Raw genomic sequence first — 25963 nt, 5'->3', positions numbered from 1 at the left:
AATTTCTTTAGTAAATTACTGTAATTTTACCACTTTAGAATGAGCATCAGTTGTAAAATACTTCAAAATGCATGTTACAATGTGACACATGCACATCAGTTACCTGCTCTATCCATCCTGAACTGATGTTGGCAGAGATTTTGTACTTTTTACTCTCCAGTCTTCCCATGAACCTACTGCACCTGAACACTCCGCACCTGGCTACAGAGCAGTCCTGTGGGTGAGGAAGAGACGGCAGAAGTTGTAATACTGTGTTAGTACTTGAATCCCCAATTGTAGATAGTATACTCACCACTACATTATTCTCCTTTATCATAGCAACAAAGTCTGTGACAGTATGTTCTTCGTCTGCTTCTCTTCGGCAGTCTGGAATCTGGAATAGAACAGGTTTGCGTCAGTTTAACAGACGACCAGATGTGGTTCTCATGTGACCACGTCCCTCCCGTTCTTGAGGCTGCAACAGCAACATGAGAGACTTTTCTGGGATCAGTAACGTCACCTGCAAACTGCTCGAATCCACCCAGATGTCTTTATCGCCGAGCTTGACAGGCACCTTGATCACCACCGTGAAGTTCAGCGCCCTGATGTTGTTTGTGACCTGTCAGAAGAGGAGAAAAGGAAAGGATTGATCTGAAGAGGCTGAGCAAGCATCAGGATCCAGATGATGAACAAGTTATTAAACTCAGCCAAGATGATTATGTTTTCATCAGGGTTTGTTTGATATTTAGAAGGATTACGCAAGAAAAGACAAAGAAACTTGGTGAAAGGATCCATTAAATCTTGATGTGTATACTTTTTTAATCTTTAAAATTGAAATATTTTCTACAATTTCCTTATTTTCATGGATCTTGAAACTAAACCAGGCACGTTTAGGGGGCTGATATTGATGAGCATGTGTAATTTGGTGCAGATCTAGTTAAAACATCTAGGATCTAGTGAATTTAAATTTGGTTTGATAAGGGGACAGTTGGGCCTCGGCGAAGGATATGATCATGTGAGGAGATACTTTACCACAATTGACTGCTTGTGAGGTTTCAGCACATCGTTCTTTCCAGATGTGAAGTTGTTGTAGCTGAGGGAGCTGAAACAGATGTTTTAATTTCAGCTAATAGAGTGTACACTTTGAAATTATTAATATTTTAACGTGATTTCTTTGACTAACACAGGAAAAAAAACACCAAACCTTTCAATCATGACCAAAATGCTGTACTTCATGTCCAACCATTTCATTTGGTAAAGTTCACTTGAAGTGGAATGTTCCTGATTCTCACTAAAAGAGAGAAGTGAAATTAACTCTGTGAATTATGTATTAGTGATGTAATATGAATATTAAACATTATAGACAGGCACAGTACCTGGAAGCATTTGCAGAGATAAAAATCTTCCTGTCAAATCGTCTGTTGCTTTCGATCCCATAGGAGACGGTGAACAAAGCCTGTAATGAAAGAGGGGTGAGATTGTCTCTGCGTTTTGCTGCAGCAATGGGAAGAGATGCCTGTTTACAAATAACACAAACCTCAGTGTCGCTCTTGAAAATGGGGTTGTTAATAGTGCAGGTTGTCATTCCTCGCGATAAGCCATCTTCACTGTCCAAGGAGTTGCACTCGATTCTTCCCTTCATTAAAAGGCAATCAATGAAACAACAGCACACTTAAAGCTGAATTGCTGTGTGAGCGGTAGACTGTATCTGTAAATCAGCAATGTGTCTCCACTTCCTCCCGTGAATGAGCCTTAAATACCCTGAACCTAAAAGTAAGGGTGCTGCCATCTTGATATTTTGGCAAAATTTTGCGCAGTTTAGATGTTTTGTTGTTAATCAAGACCGATACACATGGTAATCATAGGGGGAAATGTAGCCAATCGTTTAAGCGAGACAGGACATGAGGAAGACATTTCAGCAATGGCGGAACTTTGTGAGGAGAGATTTGAAACTCTTGAATCGGTGCTGCCCTCTAGTGGATGTACAGCTTAACAACCATACCAATGTAAACAACGCATTGGAAGTATGTCGGCAGTGACCGTTAAACGAATGAGCCCTTACCTGCAAACCTGTGAACTTCCTGTAGGAGAGCCCAGCTGGGTACGTAAGTTTCACATAGCTGTTGTAGGAGTCTTCGTCTCGGTTCTCCACTGATACTGTGACGTCCAACAGTTCATCAATGTCCACCTTCAACTCTGAGGAGCTGACAGAGAAAAGGGAAGGTGAAGGCACAGAAAAACAACAATCTAATAGTCTCCTTTTGTGCTAGCAGCTCGGTGAGGCTGCACTTTATAGCGATCCCCTCAGCTAGATGCTCACAGTCTACTATGCCAGACATGTTCTTGTAGAGAAGAGAAATGTAACCTTGCCCACACCCATAGGTTGGGCTTCACTTTTGGTTCTCACCTGTTGAAGTTGAAATCCACTTTCAGGTTATCTACACACTTGTTGTCAGTGCCACAGTTGATCTCAAATTTCAACTGTGGAAGAGAGCATGAAGAAAAACATGACAATGACAAGAATTCATGAAAGTTCAAATTAAAGCTGTTCACTTACTCACTCTGTTCAGTTAAATCGACATTTATTGCAAGTTTGTTTAAAGGTCACTTACAGAATGATAAGTGGTAGTTTGAGCCTGCTGGGCCAGACTTGGTTTCAGGTTTGTAGTAGAGGGAATACCGTCAAAGGTGAATCTGAGCTCATTTCTAAGTGCATTGAGAGCATCCTGAGGACAAGCCTGCGAGAGGAGGGCACAGTTGGGAAATACCGTTAGTTTGAACTCCGTGAGTTTGTTTTGTTTTGTTTTTCAGACGGAAACCTCTTTGGGTTGTGATATAATCTGATGTTAACAACTCACCTGAATAAAGAATTTCACTGGGAAGCATTTTGGCCTTTGTAAGTCAACTTCAATTGACCCGGTCTTCTCTCGTTGTTTGTCCTTGATGTAAGCTCTGTTGTTTGGGACCTTGCGGGTGGCATCCAGTGTTAAAGTATAATTGATCTTTGCTCCAGCTGGAATGAATGACGGTTGAATCTACATATTACTCATGTACACGGACATGTATGTCAACAGATAGACAGTGGCTCTGTGGTTCAAGAAAAGTGAGAGGAATGAGTAACCTGTGGAAACTGTAGAAAGTTTGGTCATGGTAAAGCAGATTTCAGCTGTGTTCTCCAGTGGGTTCTGGCAGTTTTGGTTTTTTGTAGGGACCTGGTTTGGGTTGAACGACATCGTAGCCTCTACCATTACCACAGGCTTTGACCTGGGAATGGATAGAGCAGGAAAAAATGAGGACCACCACGTTTTCATAGCATCAAATCAACAAAATATTAAAAACGAACACTTGGAAAAACATCAGTGTGATAAGATCTAACGAATAACGTGAGAAAACATTATTTGACGTGCACTCTGACTGTTTAATTTGGGCCATGTCCTATCAACGAACATGGAGGAGTAGGTGAACTAATTTCAAGACAAAAATAAATCTGATTGACAAGAGCTGTGACACTGTTGAGACAAAAAAAGTTTGTAAACTTTTCAAGTAAAGGTTTATGACATATACTGCATCCAGCCACCAGGTGGTAATCAAGAAGCTTTGGCTTCACTTTTGGGAGCTAACAAACCTTCAATCTATACAGTCTATGCTATAAATTATATTTTTATATAATTGTAAGCTTATAAATTATAAGTTTACAAATGAACAAAATTAGTAGCTTAACAAAGAACTGTTATAATGACAGACAGTAGAATCTTGTACAAACCTGAGTAAGACAACTGTGCCCTTTGACCCCACTGCTAAGTCAGGCAGACTGTCGCCACTGCGGTCAAAAGACGAGTCACTGATTGACATACCGAAGAATCTAAGTTGTTGCCGGACTTCAGAGGCAGCAATTTTCTGTGGAATTTAAGTATTTTAGATAAAATATGTTAATCTATCGAAAAGAATTAGGCCTCACAGACTGAATTTGTTACAGTCCCACTTAATTCCCCTTAAACTCTTCTTTGTTCTTCATAATAACATATTCAAAAGGTTTGACATGAAAAAATTCCCCTCACGGCCTTGAAACAACTTAACTCTACACCTTATGGCCCAGGCCCTGCCCCCAATATCCCAACCCTCACAGCGCCACCTGCAGGTGAAGAGCCTTTTTCAGCTGCTTGGCCCCACCCACAAGTTGACAGTATTGGTTTCTTAGGTTTGTGACATCACAAACCCCGGCTGTATCCATATTTTTCTAACTGGCATTTGTTTACTGCAGCTTTATGGTGGAAAAACTCTTGTCTTCGATCACGTCAAACCCTGACATATGAATATGTTTTTATGATTTTCACCCGAGGGGGACATTGAATTTTTTTTTGAGCCTAGTCACCTGTGAGTAAGTCGAACTGACTGTGCTTCCTCCTTCGCCGTGGAATATGTAGATGCTGCCTTGACCACCGTTCTCCAGAGGTGCACCAACTGCCACCTCCCTGAGGTCATCTGCGTTGAGATCAGGCAGCACAGCGAGAGAAGAGCCAAACCTCGCCTGGTCGGACTCATCCCCTCTCAGCACTAACGGAGATTCGAAGTGACACTCGACCCTCTGTTCAAAATATATGGAGGAGAGTCAACGTTTGCCTGGATGTTAAGAAAAAGAAATTAATTTAATGGCACTAGAAGAAATGGTCACTTACCAAACGAGCTAAACCGCAAACGTAAACTCTTCCCTCTCTATCAGCTTCCTTGTACATAGGGGCAGATATGAGGATTAGGTCAGTGTATCCGTCATTGTTCACATCCATGGCACGAACCTCTGCCCCAAAATATTCACCAGTCTGAAACTGTTTAAGAAACAAGAAGAAAACAAGACTATTTATTCCAGATCTATGTACACGTTTATTGTCTATATATCCGATCAGAAACCACGCACCTGCCAGTCAAAGGGATCAATCATTTGATTGATCTGTTCATGAACTGCCATCACAAGTCCTCTGTGTTGATATCTCGGAGCGCCAACAATTGTCAATTGGCCTTGTCTGGTTTTTGCGATAGTCATGGAGTAACCTGAAATTTAAGAGTCAAAGCAAATAAATCAAAACATCCAAAGGTTTAGCTACACTTGACAAAAGAGTCATTTATAAAAACTAACTAACTTTAGTAGTGGGTGTAGTGTTTTTCTTTTCTTTGAAGGGTTTCTGATTTACCTTTAAATGTAACTTTGGTGATTTTTGGAGCTTCATTTATGACATGTGAACATGTTTTACTCACATGACCCTTGCATGTACAGTACTTTCTGACTCTTTGTTCTTCATTTGCCTTTTTACCTTTTTTTGCTCAATTCGTGTCGTTAGCGTTGGAGGGAGGGTTACAGTAGAAAAGTACTAATCACGTGTGTATTAGTTTGTTATTACTGTAAAAGTCTTACCCAGATAACTGTCTTGTAACATGAACAAAGGCTCATATGAACTCAGCTTCTGGCCTGATAATGTGTATTCCATGTAGCCTCCTTTCCACTGGTTGGCGCCAACAGTGCCCATTTGAATTCCCTGTAATTCAGAACCACAATCAGCCCACAAAAGCGAAAGTTAAATGCATTATAGAATCAAAACATGTCGCCTGTGTGTAGCCTTTCTATCACAAAGGCAGGTGTCGGTGTCTTTCATTATTATTACCCCTGGCACATAAGCCACACTGAATCCCGCCTGAGCCATTTCAATTTTCAGTGTCTCTCCAGTGGACTGAGATCCTGAAACAGCAAAAGAAATGAGCACTGAGCTGAATCCCACAGTTACATACCCGCTGTTGTTGAATGGATTTACAGTGGCAAGCTCGTTAAAACAAGCTCAACTTATTATAATATAATTATTATTTCAGTGTTTGAAAACATAACATAAGAACTGGATGTGCATCATGAAAGGAGCCCAATAAAAAACATCAACGCTAATATTTGTCAACTGAGAATGTAAATGGGATTTTAAGGTGTAAGTTTACATCCGTACCCTCAATACAGAAGATTTTGTCCTGCAAATTCTTCGTTATTGCATCAAGTGCGTCAAAGCTCTCTACTCGAAACACGTGATTTGTCGAGAGCGAAGATGCAATAGAGTCCAGTTCCTGTTTCGCCCTTGTGGAATCGAACACTCTCCCCACCTAGAGGCATGTTGAGAAAATAGTTTTAATGCTGATCAACAGAGTTGATTTTTTTACTCGTTCATAGATAGTTTATCCACCTGCACTCATCACGAAACCAGAGTTAAAAAGTAAGGTATTTATGTAAACAAATTCAGAGAAGGTAAATAAGAGAGTAATTAATTGAATACAAAAATAACAAAGAATGAAAAGATATATCTGTAAAAAAGACAAATTAAGAGGGAGATTAATAAGTAAAATTTAATGAAAAGTCTGACTAAAAAGGTAGGTCGTGAGTTTGATATCCACATAAATAGGTTTCAGAGATTTTTAAACCAATAAACTTTTTTCAAAATCAATTCTGAAGGCAGCAAGAGCAGAGATTTTAAAAATTGGTGTTAATGAGATGTGGTGAAGGATTGTAAACTTCTTATTTATGAACTTTCACTTAAAATTCACAGGGTAGTATCATGTAACTGTATGTCTGGATGTAGGGTAAAAACACAAACAATGCCTTTTTTGGAAAACACATTTTGCTCATTGGAATGAACTGAACTTACCCCAATAGCAAATCGAACAATCTTTGCATTCTCAGCTAAGCTTATTGCATTTGGCAAGTTTTGGCTGTCAGTAGATGCTCCATCAGTAATGACGATCAGGATCTTCTTCACGTTTGGTCTAGAACCTCCTGCTGATGTGAAAACATTTTGGCTGCCAAAACAAAAACAATATCATTTCAATACGCGTTTGTCCAGTTCTTTGGTCAATAACATAACATAACAATTTCATCTCGGGAAATCTGCATTTTATTTATGTTTGAAAATATGTTCATTATGCAACTGACTTCATTTCCCACATTTAGCTTTACCAGTTATCCAAGAATATAAATCAAAATATTTTTATGTAGGGCTGGAAAATTAAACAATATCAATAATTATTGCAATATAATTTCCATCAATAGCAATATAACAAATGTTCAGTCACTATATTGCTTATACATTGTGCAAAGTGAGGCGGTATAACACATATGTTGAAAAATGTTTTGTTGTTTATCAAGTTCGTTTAAAACCACAACCCTCTCTTAGGAGCAAAAAACTGTTTTTACTCTTAACAGAAATTATCAGCACCTACACCACATATTGGATGGATCTAGCTGTGTTAGTTATGCTGCCTTTTTGTTTTATTCCATCGATTTCCGACTGCCATCGTCCAGATGAGAAAAAGTCACGAAAGTTCAATTCAACAGTGACATCATCAGAGAACTGGACAACAGCAAACTGCAAAGAGAGAAGAAGAAGAAGAATACAAATAATATCTAACAGTCATGGAGGCAGTGACAAACTGTAGAATTTGATCTTTCAGTGAATTCTCTGAGTGTGTGCAATAGTTTAAGTGGTAGTGGGAACATCGTCCTGGGAACATACCTGTGTATCTTTTCCCACAAATAGGCGTACCAGCGTTTTCACAAATGTCTTCATTGTTTGAAAATCTCCAGGGTTTACGCTGCCTGAACCATCCAAGAGAAAAGCAATATCTGCTTCGGCTCTGCACTCTGTCAAAGACACGGGCCAGAATCTGAATCATTTGTTAAAATCCACATAGCACATCTTTGACAAAAATCTATTTGATGTGTACTTTGTCCTGTCTGTTAACATGGAGGAGGCAGGGTTTATGAGCTACACTGCAGCCATCTAGTCCGCCCCTCTGAACGTCATTTCCAACAGCTAAGCAAACTGAGACTATTTGACTTAAACTACTCTCACTTCAAATCAGATAAAAAAGAATCTAATAAAAAGCAAGAAAACATTGGTGAGCATGAATAAATGTTCAGGAGGAAAAGTTTACAATGTTTTGAATGAAGAACTCTTCACTTAAATAACACCACGGATGGGGAATGTGTTTCTGTTCTGCTTCGTCGTGGACGTTTTCAGCGATGTTGGCTAATTCTTCACTTTCTTCCATGTTGTCACTCCTCGTCTCGGCCAAATGTGCCGTGCCTCCTCTCCGCGGTTGAGTCTCCCTCTCTTGTCTGTTTTGTCTTGATACGTCTTTTTTTTTACGCTGTGTTACGTACGTCATGCATGATATGCAGTGATAGATATACAACAAGGAGTCATCTTTTCTGTGTTATTGTCTATTGAGGTTGAAATCTGAAGGTCTCCAGAAGGTCGGCGGTTCGATCCAAGTCTTCCCTGCATTCCAAAGTGTCCTTGGACAAGATACGGATACTGAAACCCTCATAGAAAGAGTCCTGCCCATAGATGCACTGTATGAATGTCTGTGCATAAACTTTACTGTAAAGCGCTTTGAGTGGTCATGTATATAAGAATACAGACATAATTCCCCACAAATAAATGAAGACAGTAGAAAGTACGGATATTTGTATGAAACCCTAATACAAATAACCCTAACCCTAAAGTCAAAAGTCATCAGAAAAAAACTACTCAACTAAAGTACAGATGCTTGAAAGATCCACTTAAGTCCAGTGACACAGTACTTGTACTTTTTCTTGAGTAGTGGCAATATCAGCAGGTAATTCTCACCGTTACCTGTATCATGGGACATTTTCACAAACTCACCTGGAGAGGACGGCGGCACCGCGGATCCAAACCGATCAAACTGGTCGATCTGGAAGCATGCGCCGCTGTACATGGTGATACTTTTGCGATCCTTTGGGATGGTTGGGCCACATGCCTGAAAAGAGACGAGATCATATCATCCTGATTGAATTAGCGGACTATTTGATTGTGTAGTCGCCCCTTAAAACAACCGTTTTTCAAGCTGCAAGGCGATAAGAAAGTGATAAGAAGTGAACATATCAAATGTTTAATTGGACTTTTGACTGATCTCTATATTGATTTTAACTATGTTCTGGAAATCTGTGAAGTTTAAAAACTCACCATAGTGCTTCGTGAGATGGGGTCATTCGTCATTGTCAAACCAAGGGACATGTTGACTGCAAATTCTGGCGCTGCATAGAAAACATAGAACACTTGTGTTACAATGCTCATATGATACGAATGCTTGGTGTCAAAATACCTGTTTCTGGTCTTTCTCTGGAGACGTTAACAGCGGCCTACCTTCAAATGGCAGACTTCTGCAGGTTGTAGTGCACTTGTATATTTTCCCCCTTCCCAATTGTGAATACTGTTCAAGGGGAGCGCTGATGAGCACGCTGAGGAAATAAAACCCAGAGAAATATGTAACAGAATCAGTCTCGTCAGCGCCGTGCAGCTGTTTTCTTCTATCAAGAAATGCCATATGTTATTGCAGCTGTGAGGCGTGCGACTGACTTACTCTGACTGTCTTTGCACCACCTGGTAGCCAAACCCTGCGGCACTGTTGTCCCAGGACTTCCAAGCCACGGGGTCGACATTGAAACATAGAGCCGTATTCAACACTGAGAAACGAGAAATGATGAGATCAGAATCATATTTGATGAAGTGTTATAACAACTTTAAAACTCATCAGAATTTTAGTCTCTAGGAAAATCTATAGACTCCATGTGTGGCATTCAGTTTGTGTTTGGTTTACAATGGTGTGAACTGAGGGTTACCACATTGTCTGTTTGGATAACACCACTAGGGGGCACCAAAGACAGAGCATTTAAAACTCTAGACTCACTTAAATTTAAGAAGGACTTCCTCAAACAGGCCCTACTCAATACGTCACTGTTTTATCTTTCGTGGGCTGGAGGTTGTGTTTCATAAACAGTCTTTGCTGCAGAGTGAAGCTAAAAAACTATGTGTTCATCCCACCTGGTTTATCTGCGGTGAAGATTCTTCATAAAATGAAACTGAGTTTGTGTTTTTTTACTGTTCACGTCTGTGACAGATGTTTGTAAGAACTTGCAGGTAGATATAGTGGCTCTAAACTATAATTAATTTGCACATTCATGAGACAGCTACTACCTCTTTGTTAACTTCTGAGTAATTTGTAACAGCAGAAACAGTTTTTCACCATCAAATACTGATAGTGTTGTGCTTCACATGGAAACAAGCACGACTTCCTTCTACACGTGCTATTATTGTACATTGAGGGATTTTTTGTTGTGAAGTCTGCCTTCTTTTTCCTTTTTTGGATTCTCCAAAAATGGTCAACATGATATGAACTCTTCAACCGTCTGACAAATGATTTTCTCATGGTGAACAGCAGGAGAACAGATGACGTTGAACCTCATGTGTCTGATGTCTGTGACTTTAACGATATTTTGGTATCTTGTATGTTTTGAACATCATGTGTATATTTGCATAAATCTTGCATAAAAGTAAAAACCTGAGGTTCTGCTTTTTCTTGTCACCAGTGCTGCTTTGTATTGCTTTTCATTTCTTCTGACACTCTTGGTTGTATTTTAAGCCACTTAATAAAACCAGCTTTATACTAACTTACACTGGGTAAACACATATAAGCACACACATAGCACAAAATAGATGTGGGAGATAGATAAGTAGAATGTTTCACAAGTAATTTAGTAAACGCACATTATGATGACTTTTTATAGCTTTAATAGCTTTTTTGCAGCCAGCTTCTTTTATGGTCAATTTAAATGTAAAACACCATTTTAATTCAGGATGTCTGCCTCTAAAGATTGAGGAGTCAGGGGTGAGCAATGTCTCCAGTCTCCTCTCTGCACAGGACGAGCAGATATAGATAATAACTGGGTGGGTCCATGATAGTTTAGCCTCTTCTCATGTGTTCCTGTGATTATTTTCCAGATTCTTGCCGACCTGATCTATTCATGTAGCAAATGCACGCAGGTCATTTGAATGATAGATGCTGTTAAACAAACACAATGAATCTAAATGGTCAAAACAATGTATCTACAGTATGAGCAGTTGAAATGGGATCAATATGGAGACTGGGGTCTGTCTGGGATGTGGTCTATATTTTCTAAATGTTGTTATTATTGTTCATTCATCCTTTAGCTCTGGTGGTTTTTAAAACAAGGCAAATACTAGCATTTCTGCAGGAACACTTTAAATGTCACTAAACAAAATAGATTACATTTTTACTGCCTCACAAATATATAGAAAAACTTTTTTTTTTGACAATGTAAGTGAAAAACCTGCAAGTTTTCTTACCTGACATGAATACTGCAGCAGCAAATATCCAGGCCATTGTTTTATCCTGTCGGAAAAATGCATAAAGTGCGATGGTTTGCTCACATGAATATATGTGGAAGAGAGGTGACTATTTCTATTACTGCGTGTGCAGAAATCGTGAAAGGAATGCTCAAACAATGAGATTACAGGAACTCATAGGTGGGGTCACAAGATTACCCCTTCCTGTTTAATGTGGGCTATAATGTTTTTATACTCCTTACAGCTCCAGTCCAAATGTTCTCGAGTGGAGAGTGTTTCTTGGCCAGCGACTTGTGGGCAGTTCTGAAGAGTTTGAGAGTTCTGTGGGTGTTGTGAAGATTATACTGAGCAAATTTACAGGCTCTAACATTGCTGTACTACAGCTGGAGAAACCCGTCAGCTACATAGATTATATCCAGCCTGTGTGTCTGGATGACAACAATGACAGATCCTTCCCCGTTGGTAGTCGATGCTGGGTGCCAGGCTGGGGGAAGGGCAGTAAGAATGGAGGTGAGGATCCTTCAAGCTATGTTACCCTGCTCAGACTTGGTATTAACATCCATCCTGAGTGATCCAATCACAAGTGGTCAGCACGCACCCAAATGCGTCCTGAGATCTGATCAGGCAGACCACGTTGGGAGGTGATCTTGGATGCATGGGGCCTCATTATTTTTGCTGTGTGATGACAAATGTGTGGTTTGTCGAGACGCTTCACACAAGTGCATTGACAGAAAGCATGAATGCAAAAGCACGAGTACAAAAGCCACAGCACGAATGCTAAAGCACTTGTGATCAGTCCTCTCAGAACGGATGTTAACACCAGGTCTGAATAGGGCCTGGTTTTAATGGGATTTTAAGTTGTAACTGACATGAGTCAGGCTTCATGATGTGTAAGACATTGTTGGGACATGGTATTTGTGAAACAAAGTTCGGCCTACATGTGCAGTCAAAAGCCTGAAGCCGCATGTCCCTTTGTTCTGCAGAAAACCAGGCCCTCCAGAACTCAGTCTCCCAGGGGGCCTCAACGTCACACAGAGGTGTGAAAACCAACAGGAGACACAAGTTTCAACTCCTATTGGTCACTCTGGGCCCCATGACCTGTGAGGTCACCGGGCCAATATAAGGCCTGTTCCCCCTTTCTTCAGTCTTTTCCATGCGACCCGTCCAGGGGAGAAGTTTGGCTTCTCCAGCTCACATCTTCTCTTTCCATTCACCTCTTCGAGAGGAGCACACCGCTCCTTCCACGAATCCTCTCAGAGGAGAAGGGCGACGGTCCAGCTCACTCTTTCAACTCAAATCAACTTCATGGAGGAGAGTTGCAGCTTCCAGCTCATCTCACCAAGGAAACCTCCTCGCAATCCAAGCTCTACCAACCTCTCTGCAGGAGAACGTCAACCAGCAACTGAGCTGCACAGCCCAACAGAACCACGAAGGCAGGAGCCACACAACCAGCAAGACGATTTCACAGAACTTCGAACAGCACAGCAACTTCTTTTTTCCCCTTTCCACGGACGGGTAACACAACTGGGCTTAATAATTATACTAGGCTAAGCAAAGACTGTTTATTCGATTCCTTGTGATGTTTATAAGTTTGATTTGTGTTGTGATATTTCGGTTACAAGTTATTTGAAAGTTAATGTTAGGTAACTTTAATCAATTAAAGTTATTATTTAATATAAATATTGTTAATATTAACTATCAATATTTTATTTTGATAACCAAATTTATTGAATGCCGAAAGGCACACCATTTTATGTTATCACGTTTAATGCATTATTGCACAACAACATACACTGAAAATTCACAAAAACTGTATTCTTGTGTTTTTAAGGTGCTGACAAAGCTGGCTCAAGTCTGCGAGACCTTGAAACTCAAGTGGTAAACTGTGGGAGCGTTTCTGATTCAGACAACATTTGCACTTATGCCATAGAGGTAAAAACTAAAAGTTTCCCATCCACCTGAGTTTCTGAAATTGAATTGCTCTTCTCATCAGGGAAGAAGGTTTCAGATCAGGACCTGACTGATGTTGAATTCTCTTTTTCTCTTTGCAGGGGGATCAGGGCGGCCCTCTGCTCTGCAAATCAGACTCCTCTTGGTTCCAGGCGGCCGTTGTCACAATGAGTGGGAATAAATCCGTGCGGGCAGATATTCAGTCATTTGCCAAAACCTCAAGATTCGGGTCATTCTTAAAGGAGACAGTTGGTGATATGCCATCTCCTGCAACGTCTACAACAGCAAATGCAGCAGAAAAAGCATTTTCCTTGTTCTTTAGTTTTGCTGTCGTTATTACCTCCATGTTCCTGTTGTAATGATGTGGTATTTGTTGAAGCTGCGTGAAATAGTCCAATACTGTAAATGCACTGACAATACTCAGGTCAAACAAAAGAGAATACACCATGAGGCACTTCCAATCAAATGTTTATATACCTAACAGAAGGTATTTTACTGTAAGAAATCTGTAGACAAATTGTACTGCAAAATGCTAATTTTTTCAAAATGTGTTAATCCAGCTGAATGAGGTAGAGTATTTATTCTCTGTTCCATCAAACCATGCCTATTTTCTTTGAGTCACATTATAAAAGTCATATTGAGTCATGAAATAAATATTAATGAAGCATAAAACAAATGTTTATTTACGTTCATTCAGAAAAAAAAGCAATTCAGTTTAGCAAGAGAAGCTGCTCCTAAGCATATTTTAATGTAGCAGTTTTGATGATAAGCAGAAGCCAGCAGATCCAAGTGCATTGTGTTTTTTTCACTTCCACCTAAAAAACACAAAGGAGCACAGATAGTTTGCAGGAATAATAAACAAATTGGTGCGGCTTGATTGATGTAAGAGGACTGTTGGGGCTTGGCAGTGGTATATGTCCTCTACCATTCTAGTGCCAGTGATGTTTATTGTTCTGGTGTGGCTGCAGCTTCATTAGCCCCTGGTTCTGCTGCTTCTTCTGCCTCATTCATCATTTCTTTGTATTTACTCTTGAAAAATCCAGCCTGAGAGAAGAAAAGAAAGAAAGTGACATTAAAACACTTCGATCCTGCATTAAAGCTGCTTCATACATGAAGGGAAAGAAGAGAATAACTGCTGAATAGTTCAAAAATGAAAGGATAGTGTTCATTTACTTTTATTGGGGGTGGAACACCGTTCATTGACTCCATAAGGCTGTATAATAAACTAAAATAATGTATATATTTCGAGAGTCTCACCTTATACAGGCCAGCAGTGAGTAGAGCCAGCAGAGCTAACCCTCCCAGCGATCCCCCGACGATTTCTTTGGTGAAATCTGGTTGTGGATACACTTCTATCTCGACTTCAATCTGAGACATGAAATGACATGAAGGTGGATCAAAATCAAGCTTATTTGAAAGACAAGTAAAATAAATAGAATGTGGAATCACCTTGTGAATCAGAGGCTTGTTATTAGACCCCGTAGAAAAGAAGATGTACTGGTTTGTGTCGTACTCCAGAGTAGCCGTGCTGGTCAAGAGGAATTTTGCCGAGTCGAGTCCAATCTGTTTAAAAAATGAAAGACTTTGTGATGAGAACGACGTTACCTTTGGTGACGTTCAATTTCTTTAGTAAATTACTGTAATTTTACCACTTTAGAATGAGCATCAGTTGTAAAATACTTCAAAATGCATGTTACAATGTGACACATGCACATCAGTTACCTGCTCTATCCATCCTGAACTGATGTTGGCAGAGATTTTGTACTTTTTACTCTCCAGTCTTCCCATGAACCTACTGCACCTGAACACTCCGCACCTGGCTACAGAGCAGTCCTGTGGGTGAGGAAGAGACGACAGAAGTTGTAATACTGTGTTAGTACTTCAATCCCCAATTGTAGATAGTATACTCACCACTACATTATTCTCCTTTATCATAGCAACAAAGTCTGTGACAGTATGTTCTTCGTCTGCTTCTCTTCGGCAGTCTGGAATCTGGAATAGAACAGGTTTGCGTCAGTTTAACAGACGACCAGATGTGGTTTTCATGTGACCACGTCCCTCCCGTTCTTGAGGCTGCAACAGCGACATGAGAGACTTTTCTGGGATCAGTAACGTCACCTGCAAACTGCTCGAATCCACCCAGATGTCTTTATCGCCGAGCTTGACAGGCACCTTGATCACCACCGTGAAGTTCAGCGCCCTGATGTTGTTTGTGACCTGTCAGAAGAGGAGAAAAGGAAAGGATTGATCTGAAGAGGCTGAGCAAGCATCAGGATCCAGATGATGAAAAAGTTATTAAACTCAGCCAAGATGATTATGTTTTCATCAGGGTTTGTTTGATATTTAGAAGGATTACGCAAGAAAAGACAAAGAAACTTGGTGAAAGGATCCATTAAATCTTGATGTGTATACTTTTTTAATCTTTAAAATTGAAATATTTTCTACAATTTCCTTATTTTCATGGATCTTGAAACTAAACCAGGCACGTTTAGGGGGCTGATATTGATGAGCGTGTGTAATTTGGTGCAGATCTAGTTAAAACATCTAGGATCTAGTGAATTTAAATTTGGTTTGATAAGGGGACAGTTGGGCCTCGGCGAAGGATATGATCATGTGAGGAGATACTTTACCACAATTGACTGCTTGTGAGGTTTCAGCACATCGTTCTTTCCAGATGTGAAGTTGTTGTAGCTGAGGGAGCTGAAACAGATGTTTTAATTTCAGCTAATAGAGTGTACACTTTGAAATTATTAATATTTTAACGTGATTTCTTTGACTAACACAGGAAAAAAAACACCAAACCTTTCAATCATGACCAAAATGCTGTACTTCATGTCCAACCATTTCATTTGGTAAAGTTCACTTGAAGTGGAATGTTCCTGATTCTCACTAAAAGAGAGAAGTGAAATTAACTCTGTGAATTATGTATTAGTGATGTAATATGAATATTAAACATTATAGACAGGCACAGTACCTGGAAGCATTTGCAGAGATAAAAATCTTCCTGTCAAATCGTCTGTTGCTTTCGATCCCATAGGAGACGGTGAACAAAGCCTGTAATGAAAGAGGAGTGAGATTGTCTCTGCGTTTTGCTGCAGCAATGGGAAGAAATGCCTGTTTACAAATAACACAAACCTCAGTGTCGCTCTTGAAAATGGGGTTGTTAATAGTGCAGGTTGTCATTCCTCGCGATAAGCCATCTTCACTGTCCAAGGAGTTGCACTCGATTCTTCCCTTCATTAAAAGGCAATCAATGAAACAACAGCACATTTAAAGCTGAATTGCTGTGTGAGCGGTAGACTGTATCTGTAAATCAGCAATGTGTCTCCACTTCCTCCCGTGAATGAGCCTTAAATACCCTGAACCTAAAAGTAAGGGTGCTGCCATCTTGATATTTTGGCAAAATTTTGCGCAGTTTAGATGTTTTGTTGTTAATCAAGACCAATACACATGGTAATCATAGGGGGAAATGTAGCCAATCGTTTAAGCGAGACAGGACATGAGGAAGACATTTCAGCAATGGCGGAACTTTGTGAGGAGAGATTTGAAACTCTTGAATCGGTGCTGCCCTCTAGTGGATGTACAGCTTAACAACCATACCAATGTAAACAACGCATTGGAAGTATGTCGGCAGTGACCGTTAAACGAATGAGCCCTTACCTGCAAACCTGTGAACTTCCTGTAGGAGAGCCCAGCTGCGTACGTAAGTTTCACATAGCTGTTGTAGGAGTCTTCATCTCGGTTCTCCACTGATACTGTGACGTCCAACAGTTCATCAATGTCCACCTTCAACTCTGAGGAGCTGACAGAGAAAAGGGAAGGTGAAGGCACAGAAAAACAATAATCTAATAGTCTCCTTTTGTGCTAGCAGCTCGGTGAGGCTGCACTTTATAGCGATCCCCTCAGCTAGATGCTCACAGTCTACTATGCCAGACATGTTCTTGAAGAGAAGAGAAATGTAACCTTGCCCACACCCAAAGGTTGGGCTTCACTTTTGGTTCTCACCTGTTGAAGTTGAAATCCACTTTCAGGTTATCTACACACTTGTTGTCAGTGCCACAGTTGTTCTCAAATTTCAACTGTGGAAGAGAGCATGAAGAAAAACATGACAATGACAAGAATTCATGAAAGTTCAAATTAAAGCTGTTCACTTACTCACTCTGTTCAGTTAAATCGACATTTATTGCAAGTTTGTTTAAAGGTCACTTACAGAATGATAAGTGGTAGTTTGAGCCTGCTGGGCCAGACTTGGTTTCAGGTTTGTAGTAGAGGGAATACCGTCAAAGGTGAATCTGAGCTCATTTCTAAGTACATTGAGAGCATCCTGAGGACAAGCCTGCGAGAGGAGGGCACAGTTGGGAAATACCGTTAGTTTGAACTCCGTGAGTTTGTTTTGTTTTGTTTTTCAGACGGAAACCTCTTTGGGTTGTGATATAATCTGATGTTAACAACTCACCTGAATAAAGAATTTCACTGGGAAGCATTTTGGCCTTCGTAAGTCAACTTCAATTGACCCGGTCTTCTCTCGTTGTTTGTCCTTGATGTAAGCTCTGTTGTTTGGGACCTTGCGGGTAGCATCCAGTGTTAAAGTATAATTGATCTTTGCTCCAGCTGGAATGAATGACGGTTGAATCTACATATTACTCATGTACACGGACATGTATTTCAACAGATAGACAGTGGCTCTGTGGTTCAAGAAAAGTGAGAGGAATGAGTAACCTGTGGAAACTGTAGAAAGTTTGGTCATGGTAAAGCAGATTTCAGCTGTGTTCTCCAGTGGGTTCTGGCAGTTTTGGTTTTTTGTAGGGACCTGGTTTGGGTTGAACGACATCGTAGCCTCTACCATTACCACAGGCTTTGACCTGGGAATGGATAGAGCAGGAAAAAATGAGGACCACCACGTTTTCATAGCATCAAATCAACAAAATATTAAAAACGAACACTTGGAAAAACATCAGTGTGATAAGATCTAACGAATAACGTGAGAAAACATTATTTGACGTGCACTCTGACTGTTTAATTTGGGCCATGTCCTATCAACGAACATGGAGGAGGAGGTGAACTAATTTCAAGACAAAAATAAATCTGATTGACAAGCGCTGTGACACTGTTGAGACAAAAAAAGTTTGTAAACTTTTCAAGTAAAGGTTTATGAAATATACTGCATCCAGCCACCAGGTGGTAATCAAGAAGCTTTGGCTTCACTTTTGGGAGCTAACAAACCTTCAATCTATACAGTCTATGCTATAAATTATATTTTTATATAATTGTAAGCTTATAAATTATAAGTTTACAAATGAACAAAATTAGTAGCTTAACAAAGGACTGTTATAATGACAGACAGTAGAATCTTGTACAAACCTGAGTAAGACAACTGTGCCCTTTGACCCCACTGCTAAGTCAGGCAGACTGTCGCCACTGCGGTCAAAAGACGAGTCACTGATTGACAAACCGAAGAACCTAAGTTGTTGCCGGACTTCAGAGGCAGCAATTTTCTGTGGAATTTAAGTATTTTAGATAAAATATGTTAATCTATCGAAAAGAATGAGGCCTCACAAATTGAATTTGTTACAGTCCCACTTAATTCCCCTTAAACTCTTCTTTGTTCTTCATAATAACATATTCAAAAGGTTTGACATGAAAAAATTCCCCTCACGGCCTTGAAACAACTTAACTCTACACCTTATGGCCCAGGCCCTGCCCCCAATATCCCAACCCTCACAGCGCCACCTGCAGGTGAAGAGCCTTTTTCAGCTGCTTGGCCCCACCCACAAGTTGACAGTATTGGTTTCTTAGGTTTGTGACATCACAAACCCCGGCTGTATCCATATTTTTCTAACTGGCATTTGTTTACTGCAGCTTTATGGTGGAAAAACTCTTGTCTTCGATCATGTCAAACCCTGACATATGAATATGTTTTTATGATTTTCACCCGAGGGGGACATTGAATTTTTTTTTGAGCCTAGTCACCTGTGAGTAAGTCGAACTGACTGTGCTTCCTCCTTCGCCGTGGAATATGTAGATGCTGCCTTGACCACCGTTCTCCAGAGGTGCACCAACTGCCACCTCCCTGAGGTCATCTGCGTTGAGATCAGGCAGCACAGCGAGAGAAGAGCCAAACCTCGCCTGGTCGGACTCATCCCCTCTCAGCACTAACGGAGATTCGAAGTGACACTCGACCCTCTGTTCAAAATATATGGAGGAGAGTCAACGTTTGCCTGGATGTTAAGAAAAAGAAATTAATTTAATGGCACTAGAAGAAATGGTCACTTACCAAACGACCTAAACCGCAAACGTAAACTCTTCCCTCTCTATCAGCTTCCTTGTACATAGGGGCAGATATGAGGATTAGGTCAGTGTATCCGTCATTGTTCACATCCATGGCACGAACCTCTGCCCCAAAATATTCACCAGTCTGAAACTGTTTAAGAAACAAGGAGAAAACAAGACTATTTATTCCAGATCTATGTACACGTTTATTGTCTATATATCCGATCAGAAACCACGCACCTGCCAGTCAAAGGGATCAATCTTTTGATTGATCTGTCCACGAACTGCCATCACAAGTCCTCTGTGTTGATATCTCGGAGCGCCAACAATTGTCAATTGGCCTTTTCTGGTTTTTGCGATAGTCATGGAGTAACCTGAAATTTAAGAGTCAAAGCAAATAAATCAAAACATCCAAAGGTTTAGCTACACTTGACAAAAGAGTCATTTATAAAAACTAACTAACTTTAGTAGTGGGTGTAGTGTTTTTCTTTTCTTTGAAGGGTTTCTAATTTACCTTTAAATGTAACTTTGGTGATTTTTGGAGCTTCATGTATGACATGTGAACATGTTTTACTCACATGACCCTTGCATGTACAGTACTTTCTGACTCCTTGTTTTTCATTTGCCTTTTTACCTTTTTTTGCTCAATTCGTGTCGTTAGCGTTGGAGGGAGGGTTACAGTAGAAAAGTACTAATCAGGTGTGTATTAGTTTGTTATTACTGTGAAATTCTTACCCAGATAACTGTCTTGTAACATGAACAAAGGCTCATATGAACTCAGCTTCTGGCCTGATAATGTGTATTCCATGTAGCCTCCTTTCCACTGGTTGGCGCCAACAGTGCCCATTTGAATTCCCTGTAATTCAGAACCACAATCAGAAACAAAAGCGAAAGTTAAATGCATTATAGAATCAAAACATGTCGCCTGTGTGTAGCCTTTCTATCACAAAGGCAGGTGTCGGTGTCTTTGATTATTATTACCCCTGGCACATAAGCCACACTGAATCCCGCCTGAGCCATTTCCATTTTCAGTGTCTCTCCAGTGGACTGAGATCCTGAAACAGCAAAAGAAATGAGCACTGAGCTGAATCCCACAGTTACATACCCGCTGTTGTTGAATGGATTTACAGTGGCAAGCTCGTTAAAACAAGCTCAACTTATTATAATATAATTATTATTTCAGTGTTTGAAAACATAACATAAGAACTGGATGTGCATCATGAAAGGAGCCCAATAAAAAACATCAACGCTAATATTTGTCAACTGAGAATGTAAATGGGATTTTAAGCTGTAAATTTACATCCGTACCCTCAATAGAGAAGATTTTGTCCTGCAAATTCTTCGTTATTGCATCAAGTGCGTCAAAGCTCTCTACTCGAAACACGTGATTTGTCGAGAGCGAAGATGCAATAGAGTCCAGTTCCTGTTTCGCCTGTGTGGTTGAGAACGCTCTCCCCACCTAGAGGCATGTTGAGAAAATAGTTTTAATGCTGATTCAACAGAGTTGATTTTTTTACTCGTTCACAGATAGTTTATCCACCTGCACTCATCACGAAACCAGAGTTAAAAAGTAAGGTATTTATGTAAACAAATTCAGAGAAGGTAAATAAGAGAGTAATTAATTGAATACAAAAATAACAAAGAATGAAAAGATATATCTGTAAAAAAGACAAATTAAGAGGGAGATTAATAAGTAAAATTCAATGAAAAGTCTGACTAAAAAGGTAGGTCGTGAGTTTGATATCCACATAAATAGGTTTAAGAGATTTTTAAACCAATAAACTTTTTTCAAAATCAATTCTGAAGGCAGCAAGAGCAGAGATTTTAAAAATTGGTGTTAATGAGATGTGGTGAAGGATTGTAAACTTCTTATTTATGAACTTTCACTTAAAATTCACAGGGTAGTATCATGTAACTGTATGTCTGGATGTAGGGTAAAAACACAAACAATGCCTTTTTTGGAAAACACATTTTGCTCATTGGAATGAACTGAACTTACCCCAATAGCAAATCGAACAATCTTTGCATTCTCAGCTAAGCTTATTGCATTTGGCAAGTTTTGGCTGTCAGTAGATGCTCCATCAGTAATGACGATCAGGATCTTCTTCACGTTTGGTCTAGAACCTCCTGCTGATGTGAAAACATTTTGGCTGCCAAAACAAAAACAATATCATTTCAATACGCGTTTGTCCAGTTCTTTGGTCAATAACATAACATAACAATTCCATCTCTGGAAATCTGCATTTTATTTATGTTTGAAAATATGTTCATTATGCAACTGACTTCATTTCCCACATTTAGCTTTACCAGTTATCCAAGAATATAAATCAAAATATTTTTATGTAGGGCTGGAAAATTAAACAATATCAATAATTATTGCAATATAATTTCCATCAATAGCAATATAACAAATGTTCAGTCACTATATTGCTTATACATTGTGCACAGTGAGGCGGTATAACACATATGTTGAAAAATGTTTTGTTGTTTATCAAGTTTGTTTAAAACCACAACCCTCTCTTAGGAGCAAAAAACTGTTTTTACTCTTAACAGAAATTATCAGCACCTACACCACATATTGGATGGATCTAGCTGTGTTAGTTATGCTGCCTTTTTTTTTTATTCCATCGATTTTCGACTCCCATCGTCCAGATGAGAAAAAGTCACGAAAGTTCAATTCAACAGTGACATCATCAGAGAACTGGACAACAGCAAACTGCAAAGAGAGAAGAAGAAGAAGAATACAAATAATATCTAACAGTCATGGAGGCAGTGACAAACTGTAGAATTTGATCTTTCAGTGAATTCTCTGAGTGTGTGCAATAGTTTAAGTGGCAGTGGGAACATCGTCCTGGGAACATACCTGTGTATCTTTTCCCACAAATAGGCGTACCAGCGTTTTCACAAATGTCTTCATTGTTTGAAAATCTCCAGGGTTTACGCTGCCTGAACCATCCAAGAGAAAAGCAATATCTGCTTCGGCTCTGCACTCTGTCAAAGACACGGGCCAGAATCTGAATCATTTGTTAAAATCCACATAGCACATCTTTGACAAAAATCTATTTGATGTGTACTTTGTCCTGTCTGTTAACATGGAGGAGGCAGGGTTTATGAGCTACACTGCAGCCATCTAGTCCGCCCCTCTGAACGTCATTTCCAACAGCTAAGCAAACTGAGACTATTTGACTTAAACTACTCTCACTTCAAATCAGATAAAAAAGAATCTAATAAAAAGCAAGAAAACATTTGTGAGCATGAATAAATGTTCAGGAGGAAAAGTTTACAATGTTTTGAATGAAGAACTCTTCACTTAAATAACACCACGGATGGGGAATGTGTTTCTGTTCTGCTTCGTCGTGGACGTTTTCAGCGATGTTGGCTGATTCTTCACTTTCTTCCATGTTGTCACTCCTCGTCTCGGCCAAATGTGCCGTGCCTCCTCTCCGCGGTTGAGTCTCCCTCTCTTGTCTGTTTTGTCTTGATACGTCTTTTTTTTACGCTGTGTTACGTACGTCATGCATGATATGCAGTGATAGATATACAACAAGGAGTCATCTTTTCTGTGTTATTGTCTATTGAGGTTGAAATCTGAAGGTCTCCAGAAGGTCGGCGGTTCGATCCAAGTCTTTCCTGCATTCCAAAGTGTCCTTGGACAAGATACGGATACTGAAACCCTCATAGAAAGAGTCCTGCCCATAGATGCACTGTATGAATGTCTGTGCATAAACTTTACTGTAAAGCGCTTTGAGTGGTCATGTATATAAGAATACAGACATAATTCCCCACAAATAAATGAAGACAGTAGAAAGTACGGATATTTGTATGAAACCCTAATACAAATAACTTTAACCCTAAAGTCAAAAGTCATCAGAAAAAAACTACTCAACTAAAGTACAGATGCTTGAAAGATCCACTTAAGTCCAGTGACACAGTACTTGTACTTTTTCTTGAGTAGTGGCAATATCAGCAGGTAATTCTCACCGTTACCTGTATCATGGGACATTTTCACAAACTCACCTGGAGAGGACGGCGGCACCGCGGATCCAAACCGATCAAACTGGTCGATCTGGAAGCATGCGCCGCTGTACATGGTGATACTTTTGCAATCCTTTGGGATGGTTGGGCCACATGCCTGAAAAGAGACGAGATCATATCATCCTGACTGAATTAGCGGACTATTTGATTGTGTAGTCGCCCCTTAAAACAACCGTTTTTCAAGCTGCAAGGCGATAAGAAAGTGATAAGAAGTGAACATATCAAATGTTTAATTGGACTTTTGACTGATCTCTATATTGATTTTAACTATGTTCTGGAAATCTGTGAAGTTTAAAAACTCACCATAGTGTTTCGTGAGATGGGGTCATTCGTCATTGTCAAACCAAGGGACATGTTGACTGCAAATTCTGGCACTGCATAGAAAACATTGAACACTTGTGTTACGATGCTCATATGATACGAATGCTTGGTGTCAAAATACCTGTTTCTGGTCTTTCTCTGGAGACGTTAACAGCGGCCTACCTTCAAATGGCAGACTTCTGCAGGTTGTAGTGCACTTGTATATTTTCCCCCTTCCCAATTGTGAATACTGTTCAAGGGGAGCGCTGATGAGCACGCTGAGGAAATAAAACCCAGAGAAATATGTAACAGAATCAGTCTCGTCAGCGCCGTGCAGCTGTTTTCTTCTATCAAGAAATGCCATATGTTATTGCAGCTGTGAGGCGTGCGACTGACTTACTCTGACTGTCTTTGCACCACCTGGTAGCCAAACCCTGCGGCACTGTTGTCCCAGGACTTCCAAGCCACGGGGTCGACATTGAAACATAGAGCCGTATTCAACACTGAGAAACGAGAAATGATAAGATCAGAATCATATTTGATGAAGTGTTATAACAACTTTAAAACTCATCAGAATTTTAGTCTCTAGGAAAATCTATAGATTCCATGTGTGGCATTCAGTTTGTGTTTGGTTTACAATGGTGTGAACTGAGGGTTACCACATTGTCTGTTTGGATAACACCACTAGGGGGCACCAAAGACAGAGCATTTCAAACTCTAGACTCACTTAAATTTAAGAAGGACTTCCTCAAACAGGCCCTACTCAATACGTCACTGTTTTATCTTTCGTGGGCTGGAGGTTGTGTTTCATAAACAGTCTTTGCTGCAGAGTGAAGCTAAAAAACTATGTGTTCATCCCACCTGGTTTATCTGCGGTGAAGATTCTTCATAAAATGAAACTGAGTTTGTGTTTTTTTACTGTTCACGTCTGTGACAGATGTTTGTAAGAACTTGCAGGTAGATATAGTGGCTCTAAACTATAATTAATTTGCACATTCATGAGACAGCTACTACCTCTTTGTTAACTTCTGAGTAATTTGTAACAGCAGAAACAGTTTTTCACCATCAAATACTGATAGTGTTGTGCTTCACATGGAAACAAGCACGACTTCCTTCTATACGTGCTATTATTGTACATTGAGGGATTTTTTGTTGTGAAGTCTGCCTTCTTTTTCCTTTTTTGGATTCTCCAAAAATGGTTAACATGATACGAACTCTTCAACCGTCTGACAAATGATTTTCTCATGGTGAACAGCAGGAGAACAGATGACGTTGAACCTCATGTGTCTGATGTCTGTGACTTTAACGATATTTTGGTATCTTGTACGTTTTGAACATCATGTGTATATTTGCATAAATCTTGAATAAAAGTAAAAACCTGAGGTTCTGCTTTTTCTTGTCACCAGTGCTACTTTGTATTGCTTTTCATTTCTTCTGACACTCTTGGTTGTATTTTAAGCCACTTAATAAAACCAGCTTTATACTAACTTACACTGGGTAAACACATATAAGCACACACATAGCACAAAATAGATGTGGGAGATAGATAAGTAGAATGTTTCACAAGTCATTTAGTAAACGCACATTATGATGACTTTTTATAGCTTTAATAGCTTTTTTGCAGCCAGCTTCTTTTATGGTCAATTTAAATGTAATACACCATTTTAATTCAGGATGTCTGCCTCTAAAGATTGATTAGTCAGGGGTGAGCAATGTCTCCAGTCTCCTCTCTGCACAGGACGAGCAGATATAGATAATAACTGGGTGGGTCCATGATAGTTTAGCCTCTTCTCATGTGTTCCTGTGATTATTTTCCAGATTCCTGCCGACCTGATCTATTCATGTAGCAAATGCACGCAGGTCATTTGAATGATAGATGCTGTTAAACAAACACAATGAATCTAAATGGTCAAAACAATGTATCTACCAGTATGAGCAGTTGAAATGGGATCAATATGGAGACTGGGGTCTGTCTGGGATGTGGTCTATATTTTCTAAATGTTGTTATTATTGTTCATTCATCCTTTAGCTCTGGTGGTTTTTAAAACAAGGCAAATACTAGCATTTCTGCAGGAACACTTTAAATGTCACTAAACAAAATAGATTACATTTTTACTGCCTCACAAATATATAGAAAAACTTTTTTTTTTGACAATGTAAGTGAAAAACCTGCAAGTTTTCTTACCTGACATGAATACTGCAGCAGCAAATATCCAGGCCATTGTGTTATCCTGTCG

General features: G+C 39.7%; 2 protein-coding genes across 2 annotated transcripts in view; both read right to left on the bottom strand.

The window, feature by feature from the left end:
- LOC117752789 (integrin alpha-D-like) overlaps positions 1-9488 on the bottom strand; it is a 10162-nt gene extending 674 nt beyond the window's left edge. Inside the window, exons 1-26 of the mRNA XM_034570409.1 lie at positions 9388-9488; positions 9171-9265; positions 8991-9061; positions 8670-8784; positions 7515-7642; positions 7222-7367; positions 6651-6801; positions 5961-6111; positions 5634-5707; positions 5387-5507; positions 4892-5025; positions 4656-4802; positions 4352-4564; positions 3743-3876; positions 3101-3243; positions 2838-2992; positions 2592-2717; positions 2387-2460; positions 2042-2183; positions 1517-1615; positions 1356-1435; positions 1184-1270; positions 1012-1081; positions 500-598; positions 293-373; positions 104-214 (exon numbers count right to left, since the gene is read on the bottom strand). Coding sequence (XP_034426300.1) covers positions 104-214; positions 293-373; positions 500-598; positions 1012-1081; positions 1184-1270; positions 1356-1435; positions 1517-1615; positions 2042-2183; positions 2387-2460; positions 2592-2717; positions 2838-2992; positions 3101-3243; positions 3743-3876; positions 4352-4564; positions 4656-4802; positions 4892-5025; positions 5387-5507; positions 5634-5707; positions 5961-6111; positions 6651-6801; positions 7222-7367; positions 7515-7642; positions 8670-8784; positions 8991-9041 — 2832 coding nt within the window. The 5' untranslated portion in view covers positions 9042-9061; positions 9171-9265; positions 9388-9488. The remainder of the gene's footprint in view (positions 1-103; positions 215-292; positions 374-499; positions 599-1011; positions 1082-1183; positions 1271-1355; positions 1436-1516; positions 1616-2041; positions 2184-2386; positions 2461-2591; positions 2718-2837; positions 2993-3100; positions 3244-3742; positions 3877-4351; positions 4565-4655; positions 4803-4891; positions 5026-5386; positions 5508-5633; positions 5708-5960; positions 6112-6650; positions 6802-7221; positions 7368-7514; positions 7643-8669; positions 8785-8990; positions 9062-9170; positions 9266-9387) is intronic.
- LOC117752793 (integrin alpha-D-like) overlaps positions 1-25963 on the bottom strand; it is a 27017-nt gene extending 1054 nt beyond the window's left edge. Inside the window, exons 1-30 of the mRNA XM_034570412.1 lie at positions 25912-25963; positions 24127-24229; positions 23910-24004; positions 23730-23800; positions 23409-23523; positions 22255-22382; positions 21962-22107; positions 21391-21541; positions 20700-20850; positions 20373-20446; positions 20127-20247; positions 19632-19765; positions 19396-19542; positions 19092-19304; positions 18483-18616; positions 17841-17983; positions 17578-17732; positions 17332-17457; positions 17127-17200; positions 16782-16923; positions 16257-16355; positions 16096-16175; positions 15924-16010; positions 15752-15821; positions 15240-15338; positions 15033-15113; positions 14844-14954; positions 14571-14684; positions 14379-14489; positions 14014-14165 (exon numbers count right to left, since the gene is read on the bottom strand). Of these exons, the coding sequence (XP_034426303.1) occupies positions 14067-14165; positions 14379-14489; positions 14571-14684; positions 14844-14954; positions 15033-15113; positions 15240-15338; positions 15752-15821; positions 15924-16010; positions 16096-16175; positions 16257-16355; positions 16782-16923; positions 17127-17200; positions 17332-17457; positions 17578-17732; positions 17841-17983; positions 18483-18616; positions 19092-19304; positions 19396-19542; positions 19632-19765; positions 20127-20247; positions 20373-20446; positions 20700-20850; positions 21391-21541; positions 21962-22107; positions 22255-22382; positions 23409-23523; positions 23730-23800; positions 23910-24004; positions 24127-24229; positions 25912-25948 (3411 nt within the window). The 5' untranslated portion in view covers positions 25949-25963 and the 3' untranslated portion in view covers positions 14014-14066. The remainder of the gene's footprint in view (positions 1-14013; positions 14166-14378; positions 14490-14570; positions 14685-14843; positions 14955-15032; positions 15114-15239; positions 15339-15751; positions 15822-15923; positions 16011-16095; positions 16176-16256; positions 16356-16781; positions 16924-17126; positions 17201-17331; positions 17458-17577; positions 17733-17840; positions 17984-18482; positions 18617-19091; positions 19305-19395; positions 19543-19631; positions 19766-20126; positions 20248-20372; positions 20447-20699; positions 20851-21390; positions 21542-21961; positions 22108-22254; positions 22383-23408; positions 23524-23729; positions 23801-23909; positions 24005-24126; positions 24230-25911) is intronic.

The sequence above is a fragment of the Hippoglossus hippoglossus genome, chromosome 19, assembly GCF_009819705.1.
Source record: "Hippoglossus hippoglossus isolate fHipHip1 chromosome 19, fHipHip1.pri, whole genome shotgun sequence".
Classification (NCBI taxonomy): Eukaryota; Metazoa; Chordata; class Actinopteri; order Pleuronectiformes; family Pleuronectidae; genus Hippoglossus; species Hippoglossus hippoglossus.
This window is presented reverse-complemented; position numbering and strand designations above follow the sequence as displayed.